The sequence below is a fragment of the Aedes albopictus genome, chromosome 3 (assembly GCF_035046485.1).
Source record: "Aedes albopictus strain Foshan chromosome 3, AalbF5, whole genome shotgun sequence".
Lineage (NCBI taxonomy): Eukaryota > Metazoa > Arthropoda > Insecta > Diptera > Culicidae > Aedes > Aedes albopictus.
The window spans coordinates 329,181,595-329,198,888 of NC_085138.1; the positions used below are offsets into that span (position 1 = coordinate 329,181,595).

The following is a 17,294-nucleotide window of genomic DNA, read 5'->3' on the forward strand; positions in this document are numbered from 1 at the left end:
ATCTCATTTATACCACGCACAGATTTTTGGGAAGAGGGAGTACTTTGTAATGCAAGAGAGGGATTTAAACTCTGCGTTACGGGTTGGGCGAGGTCATGCAGATAGACTCAACCCAGGTGACCGTGCGGCTCGGACAGTGATACATGAATGAGTGCGGTATGGGTGAGGTGCGCTGCCTCGTGGGTGCAGTTGAGTCTGGGTTGGAGTGGAAAGAGACCCTTCTCTACTCTAGGTCGGTTTCGGTTGTACGGGCGTGGTAGTGTTTGTCTTATTTGTGCCGTGTTGTGCGTGATTTGCGGCTCGAGCTGCGTGGTTACTTGGGAAGTATTGTGCTCTGTAATCTAGATTTTGGTTTTAAGGTGAAGCTAAGGCTGGGCTGTGCCTCGGATTTGTTGGGCGCAGGTCGGGAGAGCTGGTGGCAGTTTGTACTGGGGGGTTTACTCGATTGGTTATTCACTGATGGTGGCCAGTCGATCGACTTATCGGCGCTGCCTGTCATTTGGTTCTTGGGGTTTGTGCTCTCGAGGTTCGGGGCGTTGCTTCGTTGTATCTTCGCTTTAATACTAATATTCGTTGTTTGATTTAACTGTTTTTTACAGGCGTTTAACTCATTCTATTTCATAGATTGCCAAATTTGAGGGTAATGGTTCAATAGGGTGTTAGCTATCAGAGTGGATTAGAACGAGTTGGCGCCTACAATACACCAACACTGACACACACACTCCAATACTTACACGCACACATGCACCTACAACTAGCTGTAAAAGACCAGTGGGCGGGACAATGGTGCCTACCCAACAGTTGTAGGTGGGGTGTTTGGCTTAGCTACATGACTTGGTCCGGCAAGCCCATAAACATCAATTGGTAGACGTATTGCCTAGTGAAAAGACAACGCAGATGGGCGAAAGCCAGGGGATGCGTTGATAATAGCAGAATAGCAGAATAGCAGAATGTAATTGAAGTTTACATGACATTTTATGAGATTTACACGACATGTCATGTAAACTTCTGTGAAATCCAACGCTCCAATCATGTACATTATATGTCACAGAAATTTACACTATCTTTTCGATCTGTGCAGAGCCGTTTCAGATAGATTCGAGGGATATCAAAAGCTCTTAATGTGAGTTGCAGGGCGGTATGGAACTCGGAGGTTACCCACTAAAATTCTTCAAAGCTCCATATTAACCCTTCTTCTGAAGCCTATACGAATCCCTTATAGCTTTTTTTAACCCTTCTTCTGAAGTCTCTTAAATATTCTCTGAAAGCTCCTAAAACTTTTGTGAACCCCTCCTGTCATTTTCTAGATACTTCTTTTAGAAACCCCAGAGAGCGGAAATTGCAGTAAGCTGCACGTGCGGTCGGTTGTGTTTTGTTTTCTGTCATTTTTTTCTCGCTTAGCGTATTTTTGAAATCAACTGCCGAAAGGTGAAAACTCCAAGCTAAATTTTAAGTAAAATGCAAGATTTTCATAGAAATGTCTTAGTGCCGTGTTAGATTTTGAAGATAGATATATTGTGCTTTGTTACGCATGGAAAATCGTAGTCGTCAACAATCGGCTATTGAAAATTGGTTTCCTCCTTGCGGCAGTGCGGATGAAAACTCGGATGAGACTGAACGGGTCTATGACATTGTAGATAGTAGTGAAATCAGCAATGTCAATATATATACTCAACTTTGCAACTCCACTCATAATTTGTGCAAGTACTCATGCTATGCTATGCTATTCTATGCAAAAACCCCTCTGAAACAACTCTGGATATTGGAAGGGAAGATGTGTTAGGGATTTTGTCTTGGTAAACAAATTGCTACAATCACCGGACCGATTCTTGTTTTGCTTTACTCGATGCACTCGCGAACGAAATTTCCTTTGAATTCGCCCTTACATACGCTTCATTTTCAGGGAATAATAAATCCATTTCTGAATTTATGACGAAAAAGTAATCATAATATATTCCACTCATGACTACCCGACTAGATGAACATTACAAAATTATAACAGGCTGTGTTATTTTGTTACAATAAATTTTTATAGCAAGGGTTGTTATAAAACATGTACCGTTAGTAGTTAAAATAACAAAAAATCTAACAAAGTTTCCACATGAAAAGAACAAAAATGTAATAACTTTTGTTATGATCATAACAAAAATATTACAGAACCTGTTCCATGAAATATGGTGGAATTTAACAAAATTATAACAAATTGTGTTATAATTCGTTGGCAACCTTTTGGGGTAAAAACTAATTTTTATACTCATTTTTAAGGTAAATATTTTTAAGTGTGTTATTCTATTTTTAGAAAAATAAGGTAACATCAAAAAAAGTTTCCAGTACGTTATAAAATTTTCGGATCCGAACGGGATTTGAACCAAGACACCTGTCTTCGGTAGCAATCTGACGCCTCTGCCTATGAGGCCAGCACATTACTTGAAGAAGGCGGTGATAGAAGCTTTACTGGTTCTACGTATAGCCAGTTTCCTCATTCAAATCTTTGTTTGTCAGATGCACACGAGCGGGGTAGTATGACGTCACATTGAGCTCGTTGACGAATAATAGACTTCATTTGTCGTTAGTGATTTTGTTTTAATCTATCACAATTATATCATATCCAGATATGATAACAGCTATAGATATAATTTAGTTATATTCCACATTTTTTATTTTACGCAATGAAATGGAATCTATCACATAAGGGGTCATCCATTAAATTTACCGTCACGTTTGGAGGAGGCAGGGAGAGTTGAAAATTTCCAATTTTAGCGTGACATACTTAGATGCTCCCTAAGGTCGAAGCAAAATAGTAGAATAAACAAATTCTGTTGGATTACGAAGTCATATTCTGCTGTTTCATCGAATTCAACCAAAACCCATTCAACAAAAGCCAACCGAAAAGCAAAGAACGATCGAGCAAAGCAACACCACGAACAGCGTTTACCCAGGCAGTGTGAACCTCGTCCACGCACAACAGTGTACAACAGAAGCCCATTCAATTGTTCCCATTTCATCGTCCCGTGTTCGTCTCAACAGCCAGTCTCTATTATCCACGCTGCAGTAGGCAGCGTGGTTGATACAACCCAGCGCACTGCTCACTTGTTTTGCGTTGCGCTCTTTCATACCGACCAGCAATAGGCATTGCGCACGTCACTACACAAACCAATATCGCCACCGTACTTGCCACTGTATATATAAGAGGCCCAATTTGAATGTAGAATAGAGTCAAAGCAATGGTCATCTCCCCAGCAGGCACGCTGCCTGTTTGGGGAAGATCGAATAAATTCAAATCGTTTCACCGACCAATTCGTTGTGTCATTATCACCGTTGTCGTCGTCGTCGTCCACTGGAGCACTTTTAGTCCACTGATCTCCCGAGTGATCGAATAACATTCACTACTTGGTATACTGTTTGGTGAAATTTGAACAGCAGTACTGTTTTGGTATATATTGTAATCGATCTAATGTTTTCACGTGTAAAGAAACGTCATTTGTGTGAAATTCAACTCAAAAGTATTGGAAGGCATACAAAACGTAGTTGCATGTAACGGAAACATTGTTCGTCCGATCGTAAATTGCAGCACATGCAATATCCGTCGTTTTAGATAGGATGACTTTGGGTATTATCGACAGGTTTGTTCTATTCGTCTTGAGAGTTTTATCGGCCAAATTGCCTGAAATATCCCGGTCAACCAGTGAGAGATTTTCGATATCGATGGATATCGATTTGTATTGAATCGATAGCGAGCACTATCGTCAGCACTATAAAGGAAATTCGAATCTGGTTTATAGGGACGCTCACGCAGAAATGACGCTTGTTTAAAACAATAAAACGCATGGTTGTTTTTTATACTGAGTATTCACTTATTCCAAAGTTGTATTTCCTTGTTATTACTTAGGGTCTGTTCCAATTGGAGAATTAAAATTAGTTTTCACTTAAACTTGACAGTTCGATAATTGTTTCCTTTTAAGAGAACTGTCAAGTTTAAGTGTTGAACTGTCAAATTTAAGTAAAAATTAATTTTGATTCGCCAATTGGAACAGACATTTAGAGTTTATCGATAAAAGCAACCCATTATCATCATTTCACGTTGGAAACTTCAATCGTTTCTACAGAATGAAGTTCACAATCTTCTCATAACTTTCGAACTGTTCGTCCAATCAAGTGAGTGATTGTTTTTGGGATATGTGTTGGAAATAACATAATGTTGTTGATGGAGCATCGAATAACTTATAAAAATAGCGTGTCTTCTTACATATTGAGAGACTCATGAATTTAAATTCCGAATATCTCGGAAACGGTTACTTTCATAAAGGTTATTACAGTAGACGTTCGGTCAGTGCAAGCGGTTTAACTACAATGATTTTTAACTGCAAGCACCCCCAAATGTCAAAACGGTGCGCCTAGCCCGAATGAACAGACGGATGAAGTTCACGTTTATTTAACGTCAGTTGATGGTTTGTTGATACTGTCAGGCGTTCCAGTTATCGGATTTTTGTTCGCTAAGTGAAACGTAAACATGTTGCAGTTATCGAACGTCTACTGTATCTTTGACATCCTACTAAAATTTGAAAACGGTCTGATAAAAAGTTCCAAACCTTTTTTCCCGTTGTTTACCCGACTACCTATCGCGTAAGAATACAAAACTAAGGTTAACAGAGAAGAAAGAAAAGCTAATGATCTGATGAAGGGGAAGTTTGTCAATGTTTACTTGTTTTGTTTCACACCAAACAAGACTTAACAATTGTGCCACAAAACTAACAAAGCCTGCTTCTCAGCTTCTATGAGCACTTCCACAGTTATTAACTGAGAGCTTCCTCTGCCAATGACCATTTTGCGTGTGGCAGGCACGAAGATACTCTATGCCCAAGAAAGTCAAGGAAATTTCCTTAACGAAAAGATCCTGGACCGACCGGGAATCGAACCCGTCACCCTCAGCATGGTCATGCTGAATACCCGTGCGTTTACCGCCTCGGCTATATGGGCCCCTTAAACAAATATGATGACGTCCCCAAAGTACGCGTCGCTCAAGGGAGAGGAAAAAGTACAACCGAACGTTACGGTCCATACAAAAATTTTTGGACTTTCATACAAAAAAGCGTAACGGAAAGGGGAGGGGTTGTTAAAACATGACGATTTTAGCGTTGCGTTCTAAATGAATGCTATAAGTTTTGGCTTTTGACTCGAGTGGTCAGTATTACAAAAATATCAAACTATTTCGCGTCAATAAAAAAGACCTAACACATTTTTAAATTATTTTGTTACAAAAAATGTAGCAAATACTACAATAAATGTGTTACGAAATTTTGTTATGGGCAATTATTTTAATATGCATAATGTAACAAACGCTGTTATATATCTGTTTGAATAAATAATACAAGTTTTGTTATAGTTTTGTTTTTAAAATAATAACAAATTTTGTAACAATTTTGTTATGGTTATTCATATATAAGAATCCTAACAACAAAATTATATCAAATTGTGTTATTTCTAACAACGGTTATAATAATTTTGTTATAATCTTGTTAGGAGCTTCTGGTCGGGTACGAGTCATTATATAATGACAATAACTATCATCATCAATATTTTTAATCGTTTACATAGAAAAAGTAATTCCCGATAAAGTCCTTAGGTAAACCTACTCTTGTTTTCATTTATAAAATATCAGTCATGGGATATGACGCTTAGTCATAAAATTGTAGGACAGTGTCATGAAATAATAAATCCAAACAAATGGATTCGAGCTTTGTCATCATTACACAGATCTGTGAAATAATTTTTTTTCATGTCAATTTTAATGGGCGATGTTTCGTGGTATGACAACATAGTATAGTAACCCGGGTAGAGGTGAATAACAAACCAATAACAAAAGAATCACATATTTTGTCATCATATCTAAATTTGTAATTCTTTAGTTCTTTATGAGCTATTCACATGATAACACATAAATTACAAAATATGTTATCATTGTAAAACTTGTAATTGACGAGTTATTATTAAATAGGATCTTCTGGAGGATCGACTGAGGGTTTTAATCTACGATTTAAACGGCTACGCAGTCTTGTAATTTGGGAAAACGAGGTTTATTATTTGCCCGACGTTTCGACACTGGGGTTTTATGTCATCTTCAGGGGTAATTAATTTTTCGTTTTTGGTCTTATGTTTCGTCTAACTGTAACTGTCTTGTCGAGTTGTTGTTGGTACATGACTTATTTGGTTTATCTAGTTTTGCAACGGACTGTACGCGTTTGGCGCAAATCTACTTCTAACAACCCCCCACATATAATTGAACGGTCATAGTCCATTTTACGAGCCGATTTTATGAATGAAATTTTGACAGAAGCATGCGCCCGAACCCGTGAAAATCAATATCATCATCAACATTGTTGTCACTTCGTAAAATGGCTCATTGGTAGCAAAAGTGCCCTATCCTAATAATCTACGTTTCATCGTCGGTTTGTCGTTCTACATTCGGTTTGTTGCGTTCTTGTATAGTTTTAATGCTGTGCAACACAGCTGCGTATGTGGTGCTAAGTCTATCTACGTCTGTTCGCTTATTCACTGTTTTGTCTGTGTTTGTGATGTGACACATTTCGAGGAATGGTAGTGTTGTCTGTTTATAACTATGGTCAATAATTTGTGTTTGGTCAAGGTTGAATCTGTGGTTGTGTTCAATACAATGTTGGATTAGGGCTGTCGTTGTCTCTATTAGTGTAGTTTTAGCTGCTTCAGTGTTTGTCTGACTATCGTTCATCAACTTATCAAGTTTGTTTACATTGCTTTTGTGTCCAGTGAGTCTTTTGCCTAGGTTGTTTTTGGTCATTCCTATGTAACAGCTCTCGCAGTCGTTACATGGAATTTTATGGATTACATTGTTAATTTCGGTTTTTCTTACAGGGTATTTAACTTTGGTATGCAGTTGATTGATGGTCCGGTGTTGTCTAGTCGTGATGCTGATGTTTGGGTAGTCTTTGGTCAGGATTTTGGTTATGCGTTGCGAGAGTGCGGGTATGTACGGAATCGACCTGTACACTTTTTCATTCCTTGTTGTTTCAGGTTCGTTGGATGGACATACGGTGTTTTGATGCTCGATGCTGTTGGCTGTTCGGTGATCGTCGGTGATTGCGTGTATTTGGAGATGGTCGCTTCTATCGCTCGTGGGATCATAGAGTGGTTGCTGATGCTGCAGGTCATTTGGTGTTGTGATGACTGGGAGGGTGGGTGGCTGACATGATGGTTGGCTTTGGACGAAATCGGTAGGGTTGTTTGTGTTTGATGCTGCTGTGGGTGGTACGGGAGATGGCTGGCAGGATGGTCGGCCGGGTGTTGTGTGCAGAAGTTGGTTGTTGATCTCGCTGATGGTTGGCAAGGTTGGCGGTGGTTGCGGAGGGGTATGAGGGATGGTTTCGATCGGCAGATGTTGCTGTTGGCGGTTGGGTTGTGGGTGGTTCTCGTTGGGTGTTGGATGCTTGCTCATGTACAAGTGTAGCAGTCTATTGATGAGCGACTTCGGATAATTGTTTTGGCGGGGATGTTGATGAATCGTTTTGGCTATTTCATCTAACGGCTTGTTGCGGGTGAGCGAGCATACTCGGTGGATGAAGTTATTTGCTACATTGATCTTGTACTTAGGCTGGTGGAATGAATTGTAGTTCAACATTCTACCTGAGGCTATTGGTTTTGCGTACCATTCCGTCGTCAATGTTTGGTCTGCATTACGAATGACCGTCATGTCGAGGAATGGGAGGCGGTTCTCAACATCTCCGCCAAAACAATTATCCGAAGTCGCTCATCAATAGACTGCTACACTTGTACATGAGCAATAGACCGATGCAATTTTTGAAATTTTCGCTCCCCTATGCTTAATTGATGCCATATGGGGTTCTGATTATCCTACCAAAAATTGAGCACATTCGGATCAAATTTGACTGAGCACACGCAATTTAAAATATGTATGGGAATTACTATGGAAAAGTCAAACTTTCAGTTGCACAAGTTGAAACTTTTTTCCATTGTGCCTTAGAAGTGAAACCGATGTGGATTCAAATAGCTTACATTATCAGCTTTCACATTGCCGAAGACACCTAACACGTAAAACCTACAGAAAAAATGTTATTCAACAAAATAAAACTTTCAATCCTTTGGTATGATGTTTCTTTTGGTTTTATGGGAACACTGAGTGATTAAAATTTTGCCTAGTAGGCCAAAGCAAAATTTTGCAATTCAAAGTGACAGAACGAGAATACAACAATCAACAGTAGCAGTGAAACGGTGAAACCTATGAATGATGAATGTGTTTTTCAATATGTTCTTACTAATGAACATCTCTTTTACTGTAATTACAAATTATTATAGATCAAAATTGCTTCCCCTCACATACTTTTGGTCATATGCTTTTATGATTTGCATGTAGCGTGGACTTCGGATAGTCTATCTGTAGTGAAGGTGTCCTATGGATTCAACTTCGAGCACAGGCGGCAAGGGAGAGGTTTTACATAATTTCAGCAAAAGTGGCTGTACTGCATGACATGATGAATACAAGTCTTGACGAGGCGTTGTTCATAAACTAAGACCTATTTTTTAGTCAACTCAGACCTTTCCCACCCCCTCGTAGACTTCTGCTAATACAAAATTTGTTTGGACGGTAGACTTTGGCCAGACCAACCTTCCCCCCTAAGGGGCGATTTCTTCACCCTGGTTTAAGCGTTAAGCCAGGTTTAACTGTATGGGTAAGCCTGGCTTACCGGTTAAGCCGAGGTGAAGAAATCGGCCCTAAGAGTCTATACAGAGTTTATGGCCCCAATGGGTTTAAAAGTTTCGGGTTGCCGAACGATAGCAAATAGATAGTTTGATAATAGGACAGATTGGTGAAGTACTAGATTTGTAGTAATGAGCTGAATTTTAGTATGGTGAGAAGGCCAATTCTCCGTTTCTGCAATGAAATGGTTCAAAAAGCGTGGGTATTATGATTTCTTGCCTAATTTAATGCTGTTTGAGCAAAACTTTGAGTAACCGTGTTGTTGTTTTCTCCATTTCTTGCAACATAAACAACAAAGTTATCCAAAGTTTTGCTCAAACAGCATTAAATTAGACAAAGAATCACAATACCCACGCTTTTTGAACCATTTCTTTGCAGAAACAGAGAATTGACCTTCTCACCATACAAAAATTCAGCTCATTACTTCAATTCTAGTACTACACCGAACGTGCCCCATTCCTGTCTTTTATTCCTGGCCTAGTTTACCACCTAGCCAACAATGAGCATCGCCTTGAGCATCGCTGATCTCGCTGGTACTACATGCCATCACATTTTCGTTTTGACATCTGCGCTGCATTTTTTTCCATCGGACTACTAGGCAGAAATTTCCGCGGGCAGTGTTCCCATAAAGCAAAGAGAAACATCATTTTAAAAGATTTAAAGTTACATTTTTATGAATAGCAAATTTTCTGCATGTTTCACGTGTGTGGTGTCTTCGGCAATGTGAAAGATTACAATGTCAGCTATACGAATCCACATTGGTTTCATTTTAAACGCAACATGGAAAAAAGTTTCAACTTGTGCAAATGAAAGTTTGACTTTCCCATAGTAATTCTCATACAATTTTTAAATGGCGTGTGCTCAGTCAAACTTGATCCGAATGAGCTCAAATTTTGTTAGGATAATCAGAACTTAATGTGGCATCGATTAAGCATAGGGGAGCGAAAATTTCAAAATTTGCATCGGTCTAATGAGCAAGCATCCAACACCCAACGAGAACCACCCACAACCCAACCTCCAACAGCAACATCAGCCGATCGAAACCATCCCTCATACCCCTCCGCAACCACCGCCAACCTTGCCAACCATCAGCGAGATCAACAACCAACTTCTGCACACAACACCCGGCCGACCATCCTGCCAGCCATCTCCCGTACCACCCACAGCAGCATCAAACACAAACAACCCTACCGATTTCGTCCAAAGCCAACCATCATGTCAGCCACCCACCCTCCCAGTCATCACAACACCAAATGACCTGCAGCATCAGCAACCACTCTATGATCCCACGAGCGATAGAAGCGACCATCTCCAAATACACGCAATCACCGACGATCACCGAACAGCCAACAGCATCGAGCATCAAAACACCGTATGTCCATCCAACGAACCTGAAACAACAAGGAATGAAAAAGTGTACAGGTCGATTCCGTACATACCCGCACTCTCGCAACGCATAACCAAAATCCTGACCAAAGACTACCCAAACATCAGCATCACGACTAGACAACACCGGACAATCAATCAACTGCATACCAAAGTTAAATACCCTGTAAGAAAAACCGAAATTAACAATGTAATCCATAAAATTCCATGTAACGACTGCGAGAGCTGTTACATAGGAATGACCAAAAACAACCTAGGCAAAAGACTCACTGGACACAAAAGCAATGTAAACAAACTTGATAAGTTGATGAACGATAGTCAGACAAACACTGAAGCAGCTAAAACTACACTAATAGAGACAACGACAGCCCTAATCCAACATTGTATTGAACACAACCACAGATTCAACCTTGACCAAACACAAATTATTGACCATAGTTATAAACAGACAACACTACCATTCCTCGAAATGTGTCACATCACAAACACAGACAAAACAGTAGGGGGATTCACTTAACAGCGTAAACTGATTAAACTGATTAAACGTCGCCATCACCAAGGCAATCTTTGATTATTTCATTCGCAAAATCATGAAACATTTCAAATAAGCTGAAAATCATGGCTTACGCAGCAGTTTAATCTGTTTAGTGAATACCCCTAGTGAATAAGCGAACAGACGTAGATAGACTTAGCACCACATACGCAGCTGTGTTGCACAGCATTAAAACTATACAAGAACGCAACAAACCGAATGTAGAACGACAAACCGACGATGAAACGTAGATTATTAGGATAGGGCACTTTTGCTACCAATGACCGTTCAATTATATGTGGGGGGTTGTTAGAAGTAGATTTGCGCCAAACGTGTACAGTCCGTTGCAAAACTAGATAAACCAAATAAGTCATGTACCAACAACAACTCGACAAGACAGTTACAGTTAGACGAAACATAAGACCAAAAACGAAAAATTAATTACCCCTGAAGATGACACAAAACCCCAGTGTCGAAACGTCGGGCAAATAATAAACCTCGTTTTCCCAAATTACAAGACTGCGTAGCCGTTTAAATCGTAGATTAAATAGGATATCAACATAATAATGACAAATGTACGGACAATATATTGTACGGACCATGGCCTATGCTCAATCCCCCCTCTCTTAAAAGTCCACGTGGTTTACATTACACCCCTACATCATCTTCATATTTAATTTAGTAAACATTTGGGTAATGTTGAACAGTTGTCAGTATTGCGACATTTGCACCCATTTAGACTCGGCCGAAATTCAATATCATCACAGTCGAATTTCGCACACGACTTCGCAGCGGCTGGCATACACAAGTTCCGCCGAGTTCATCACAGGGGCGTCGGATGCACAACAGGTAAACAAAATAAGTTTGATTAGTGTGAAATGTCGCTGGGAAATGATGATTCAGTGGATTTTCAAATTATCACTGTAGTCTAAACATCAACAAGAAACCCAATATTCAACAATACCGTCGATGGGGGTGACAATGGGTCTGGGGGGTGAGATTGGGTCAAAACGCAGAAACATAAAATTTGAAATAGCTCATCAACTATCGCTAATTTATCTCGAAAACTTTATATTATTTCAAAGAGGAGATGTTTTTACACGTCATGATGCAGAATAAGATGTTAAGCAATAATCGTTTTTTGTTAAATTTAAGGCTAAAATTATATGATGAAACTACTAGTAAATCACTCTGAAAAAATTTCTCCTTCGTAATCTTTCACACAAGTACCTAACCATACATTTTCTTATAACTGGTTAGCTGTAGGTATTACCTAGTTGATGCAACGAAAAAAGCAGGCTGTCATTGCTCTTTTTATTTAAAAGTTCAATATGTTCGACCCTATGTCAAAATATTAAGAATGGGGGTGAGATTGGGTCAAGCAAGTTATTGAGTGCACATAACCTTAACTAAAAATTCAACTTGTTATCCAGTCCCCATTTGACGTTAGAGTGGTGCCATGTCTACCGTAACTTCATAAAAGCACTTTTTTCGAAAATATGTCGAAGAAGTGTCAAGCGTGTGTGTTCCTACGTTTAGTGCCTAAAATCATTTATAACAATTAACCCATACGTTTGGACAGTTCCTCTAATAATCAGCTAATCTTTAGTGTACTGCAATATCGTAAGCTCACAAAATAAACTTAATAGCGTTCTACTTCTCTACTTATTTTTGAAATTTTATGGAAATATCGTGAAACTACCAGACGGTAGTGGGATCCAGGAAATACAGGGGCTATAAAACCGGTAACATAGCACAATGTCGGAAAGCAAACGAATGTCGAGATGAGGCATACGTGATTGCTTATTGAGTATTTAACTTGAACTTTATGAATTAAGATTGCCATATAAGGATCATTCATAAAATACATAAAAATACTAAAGAAAAAAGAATAAATCTACCGTTCTACTAAAACTCATACAAAATTTATTTAAAAAATCCGTTTACATGTTATTGCGGTAGAGGGTCTTATAATGTGAAATTCTGTGTAACATAATATTTGAACGACCCTCTATCTTGAGATGGAGTGATTTGCTTTGGCAATACCGGGGCCAATGATCATGTACATAAGAGTTTATAACGGAGGGTTTGGTTAAACATTTCTTATGCAGTATACTAAAAATATCATGTTTTTTTTTCAATAAATCTTCCAATGCGCCCCTACCTCATTGTAACCCCCCCCCCTCCTTTCATGGAAGTTGAAACTTTAAATGAGGATGATTATGGTATCTAAAAATGGCGATACAACATACAAACGTCATTTTATCAAATTTCAACCCTTTTTTCGGTTGTATTAGCCGTTTTAGGTGGATTAATCATCTTTTAAAATTACCTAAGTTTTTATTCGTCATGGTTACATGGCGATCATGGATCAACAAAATTGACTTATATTCTCAGATAGGCGATTTCGAATACTTTGACCCATTCTCACCCCCTCTAAGGGGTGAGATTGGGTCAATTTTCAATCATTTGTAGTTTAGTAAGCAATTCATATAATGTGATACTTTCTTGCTAAACTATCATTACTACATAGAAGAGTATACATACCAAATAAAAAGTTATTCCGACTTCAATTGCATTTGTTATTTAACAAACAATCTTTTAGTATCTTTTTTTGACCCATTCTCACCCCCAACGACGGTACTTTATAAATTCACAATGGATTTCTCTTAAAATTTTGCTTGAATTTCTTCATTTTAGAAGCTTTTTGCTAGCAAAATGTATAATTCTTGATAAAAAAAAAACTTTTCCAAATCTCATTAAAAAATTTTATTTTCAAACTTAAGGCCGATGCAAATATTATTTTTCTTTTATGTCTGAGACCTCTCATCGGGTACGAGGGGAGGGGGAAATACATAAGGAATACAAAAAAATAAAAGTGAAAAAAAACTATAGAACAATCAAAAGCTATACCCACTATTGAAAAAATATTTTTCAACTATTCAACTAAAAAATATTTCAATATGTTTATTGACATTTCTTCATATGTTCCGTAATTAACCCTAGTCGTGCATTGGGGTCATTATGACCCCTAAACGCGCACTAATTGAGCGAGGTGAGTGCAAGCTAATGTACGAAAAGGGGTAGAGTAAAGTGGGGCAAAAGTTCGAGTGGGGCAGAAGTTTCTTTTGAAGTTTTTGAGCTCAAATCAAATTATTTCTTTCGGGTGTCAAAGTTGTTCGAAGCCTTTTGAAAAAGAGTCTTTCGCTCCAAAAATTATGAATATTGATCAATATTTCGAAAAGTTAAGACAAAATATTGGTTTTTGATCAAAAAATTGTAATTTGCGATGATCCTTCCAACGCATGGATTGGAATTGTAATGAAATCGGATTCAGTCTTTTATTTTGGGGCGTAACTTGGTATATTTTGAAGATGCTTTAGCAAGTATAAGTTTTTGTGAAAAAGATTTGGAAATCATATTTTACACATAGTGGGGCAAAAGTTCGAATTGTGGGGCAAGAGTTCAAATCATGTGGCAACTTTAAGTAAAAACCTAAAATTCTGCAAAATTTACATATTATCTCTAAAAATGATGGAGTTAGGGAGAAAATTCGATCAAAGTTGAAAAAAATGTTGTTTTATCTGAATTTTGCGGAAAACTACTAATTTTTGGTGTGGTTAATTTAACCCTGATTTGGGAAAAATCCAGATCGAACTTCAAAGTGTATTCCAGTTCCAACATCAAATATTAATTAGTTTCAGATTTTCCTATTTCCAAAGTGTCGAAATAGTGTGCTACGGTTAGCAAAATTCCACAATCACTAGATTCGAACTTTTGCCCCAGTGGTGGGGCAAGAGTTCGAATAAGACGCACACATACAAAAAGCGTTGTAACTTAAAAATGAAAAAAATATTTGGCGTAACTTTGTTCAGCAAAATTTTAACTCATAGATGGTAGAATCATTACACGGTATTCATTTATTTTCATATGCTTCGGTTTCTTGAGAAAAACTGAATTTTCAACTAGGGTCGAATTTTTGCCCCACCTGCTCTAATTTTCCAAAATTTGTCAAGAAAATTAAAACAGTTTCCTTGGCCTGGACATTTCAAAAACATTGAAACAGATTCTTCCGAAGATTTCTACGATGATGTACTCCATACAAGCCCGTGCACAAGGGGAGGGGGGATTTGGTTGTTAACCACCCCCCCCCCCCCCATTACCGACGCTTCATACACTAGGCGCCCCTCCGCCTTTTGCTGAAATTGGGACCCCCCCCCCTGGCGCCACTGCTGTGCACGGGCCTGACTTCATATGTTATTTTTTTAAATCCCCTGACAGTTCTGGTAGAATCCCACTAGAATTGAGCAAATCTGTCAACGTCCAAGTTGTATCACAATTAAAATATTCGAAGAAATTTGTAATTAATAGTCAAGTTCCAATAAAATGAAACAGGATTTCATAAAAAAAAAATTCGATATCCTTGGGGTAGTTCCAGAAACAAAATGTTCAATCTTCATCATTATCTGGAGTCATCCAGTCTTAGGAAAAATCTCTGAAGAAATCCTAGGAGGAATATCGAAAGATATCACACTTGAAAATGTTCAAATCACTGAAGGAGTCCCCGAAAGAATCCTGTAGTAATCCCTGAAAGATTCTCAAGTGAAGTACCTGAGAGAATCCTGGTGGAATTCCTGATACAATCTCGGAAAGAATCCCTGAAGAAATTCCAAAGGAGCTCATGGAAAGATCATTAAAAGAATTGTGCGAAATCGCTACAGGAAATTTAGGAAAAATCAATGCCGAAATAGCAGAAGAATTCCTTGGAGGAGTCCCTAAAAATAGCAAAAAAATATCTCTCCAATGATTCGAGATATTAGCAACCGCAGTTTTTTCACTCCAGTGCCACTTTTTCAAAGGTTTTTTTTTTCCTAAAATTAGACTAATATTGATCAGATAAACACATTTGAAGAAACACCAAAATTGTAACTCTATGTTGGGCTGAAATATAATTAAATAAAATATACTATACGGCAGCACCATCTAGTGAGAAAATTTCCTTCTATAGTTCATTTGAATAGAAGATTGATCTGCTAATTAACTTCTCCGAATATATTGAAATAATGTGTAATTCTCATGGCATTCACTTTTAAATTACTATCCTATATAGGACACTGGGCGTTCAGAGTAACTGTCCTATAAATAGGACACTGGGTGGATATAGGTCAATAACAAAAAGCGTATACAACAAAAACTGTCTCTAAAAATCCTTACAAAAACATTTAATAATATTACAATGGATCCTTCATGTATACTGTCACAAGGATTTTCCCCCTAGATTTTTATCACTCCTCTTCCTCTTCCTTTTCTTGGCGTAACGCCAAAACCTGCTTCTCTGTTTAGTGTTTGATGAGCACTTCCACAGTTATTTACTGAAAGCTTCCTTTGCCAATGCCCATTTTGCATATGTATTTCGTATGGCAAACACGAAGATACTCTAGGTGCAAGAAGGTCAAGAAATTTCCCTTCACGAATAGTTTCTGGACCGCACACTGGGGCAGGATTGAAAATACACGGAAAAAACCTCTAGATCGTCGAGATGTCGCGATCCACACTTGGTGTCTTCAGAGAAAATATTTCTATGAACAAGGTCGATATTCTGAACGGTAGCATATTTTTCTTACGTTATTCGCATAAAAGTCCTATTTAGTGTTTTACAATTTGTTTGAAGCTTAAAAATAACTAAACCTGTGACTAGATTGCATTTACACTTCTCATGGTTCACTTGGAAACATACAACATGGTAATATATCTGCAAAAATGTTGTACTAATTCACACAAAACAGTAAACTTTGAACGCTATTTAAAAAAAATCATCAAATATCATGTCGGTGAAAAAAATTTACATGATAGCTTACGTATTTTTTAGGTGATCGCCGATGAAAAAACTTGCCCGAACTTGCCCGACTGCAAGAACGTCCTATATACATTTTACGTGCTTTTCAGGAACTTTCTATAAAAAATCAATGCATATTTTGTATTTTCCAACTTATTTCTTTGATATATGTTTTATTTTAGTATTTTTCCTTATTATAACTCGAAAACGGACATTAAATTTGTTTGCAAACGTAATTTAATGAAAAAACTCGATTTTAGGTAGGTATTTTATAAAACGACTAATATCTCAAGAACAGTAGGCTTTGGAAATTTGACGTCTTCGGCAAACTTTTTCAGCATAAATAGCCGATCAACTTTTCCGAAGACACCATACCGCTAAAATGAAAGATGGCCAAAATGACTTATAGGACTTTTATGCGAATAACATAAGAAAAATATACTACCGTTCAGAATATCGACCTTGTTCATAGAAATATTTTCTCTGATGACACCAAGTGTGGATCTCGACATCTCGACGAGCTAGAGGTTTTTTCCGTGTATTTTCAATCCTGCCCCAGTGTGGACCGTCTGGGAATGGAACCCGTCCAGCATGGCCTGGCGCAATTCTCGTCGTCGGCTATATGGGCGCTGGACTCTAGAATATTTTTAGGAATTTAACGGAGTAGTTATATACTGTGTGTTATACGGCATCTACAGGTCAACACTCAAATTCAAGCTTACTTTGCTATAACGTTTTTTCCACAAACAGTGCCACCCTATCTGTCCATATTTAGGTGCCCAATGGTGGTT

At 38.1% G+C, this 17,294-nt stretch overlaps 1 protein-coding gene across 1 annotated transcript in view; it reads left to right on the forward strand.

Moving 5' to 3' along the window:
• Positions 1–9,719: 9,719 nt before the first annotated feature.
• Positions 9,720–17,294, forward strand: part of LOC134290835 (uncharacterized) — an 86,465-nt gene continuing 78,890 nt past the window's right edge. The window contains exon 1 of the mRNA XM_062858044.1: positions 9,720–10,121. Coding sequence (XP_062714028.1) covers positions 9,720–10,121 — 402 coding nt within the window. The remainder of the gene's footprint in view (positions 10,122–17,294) is intronic.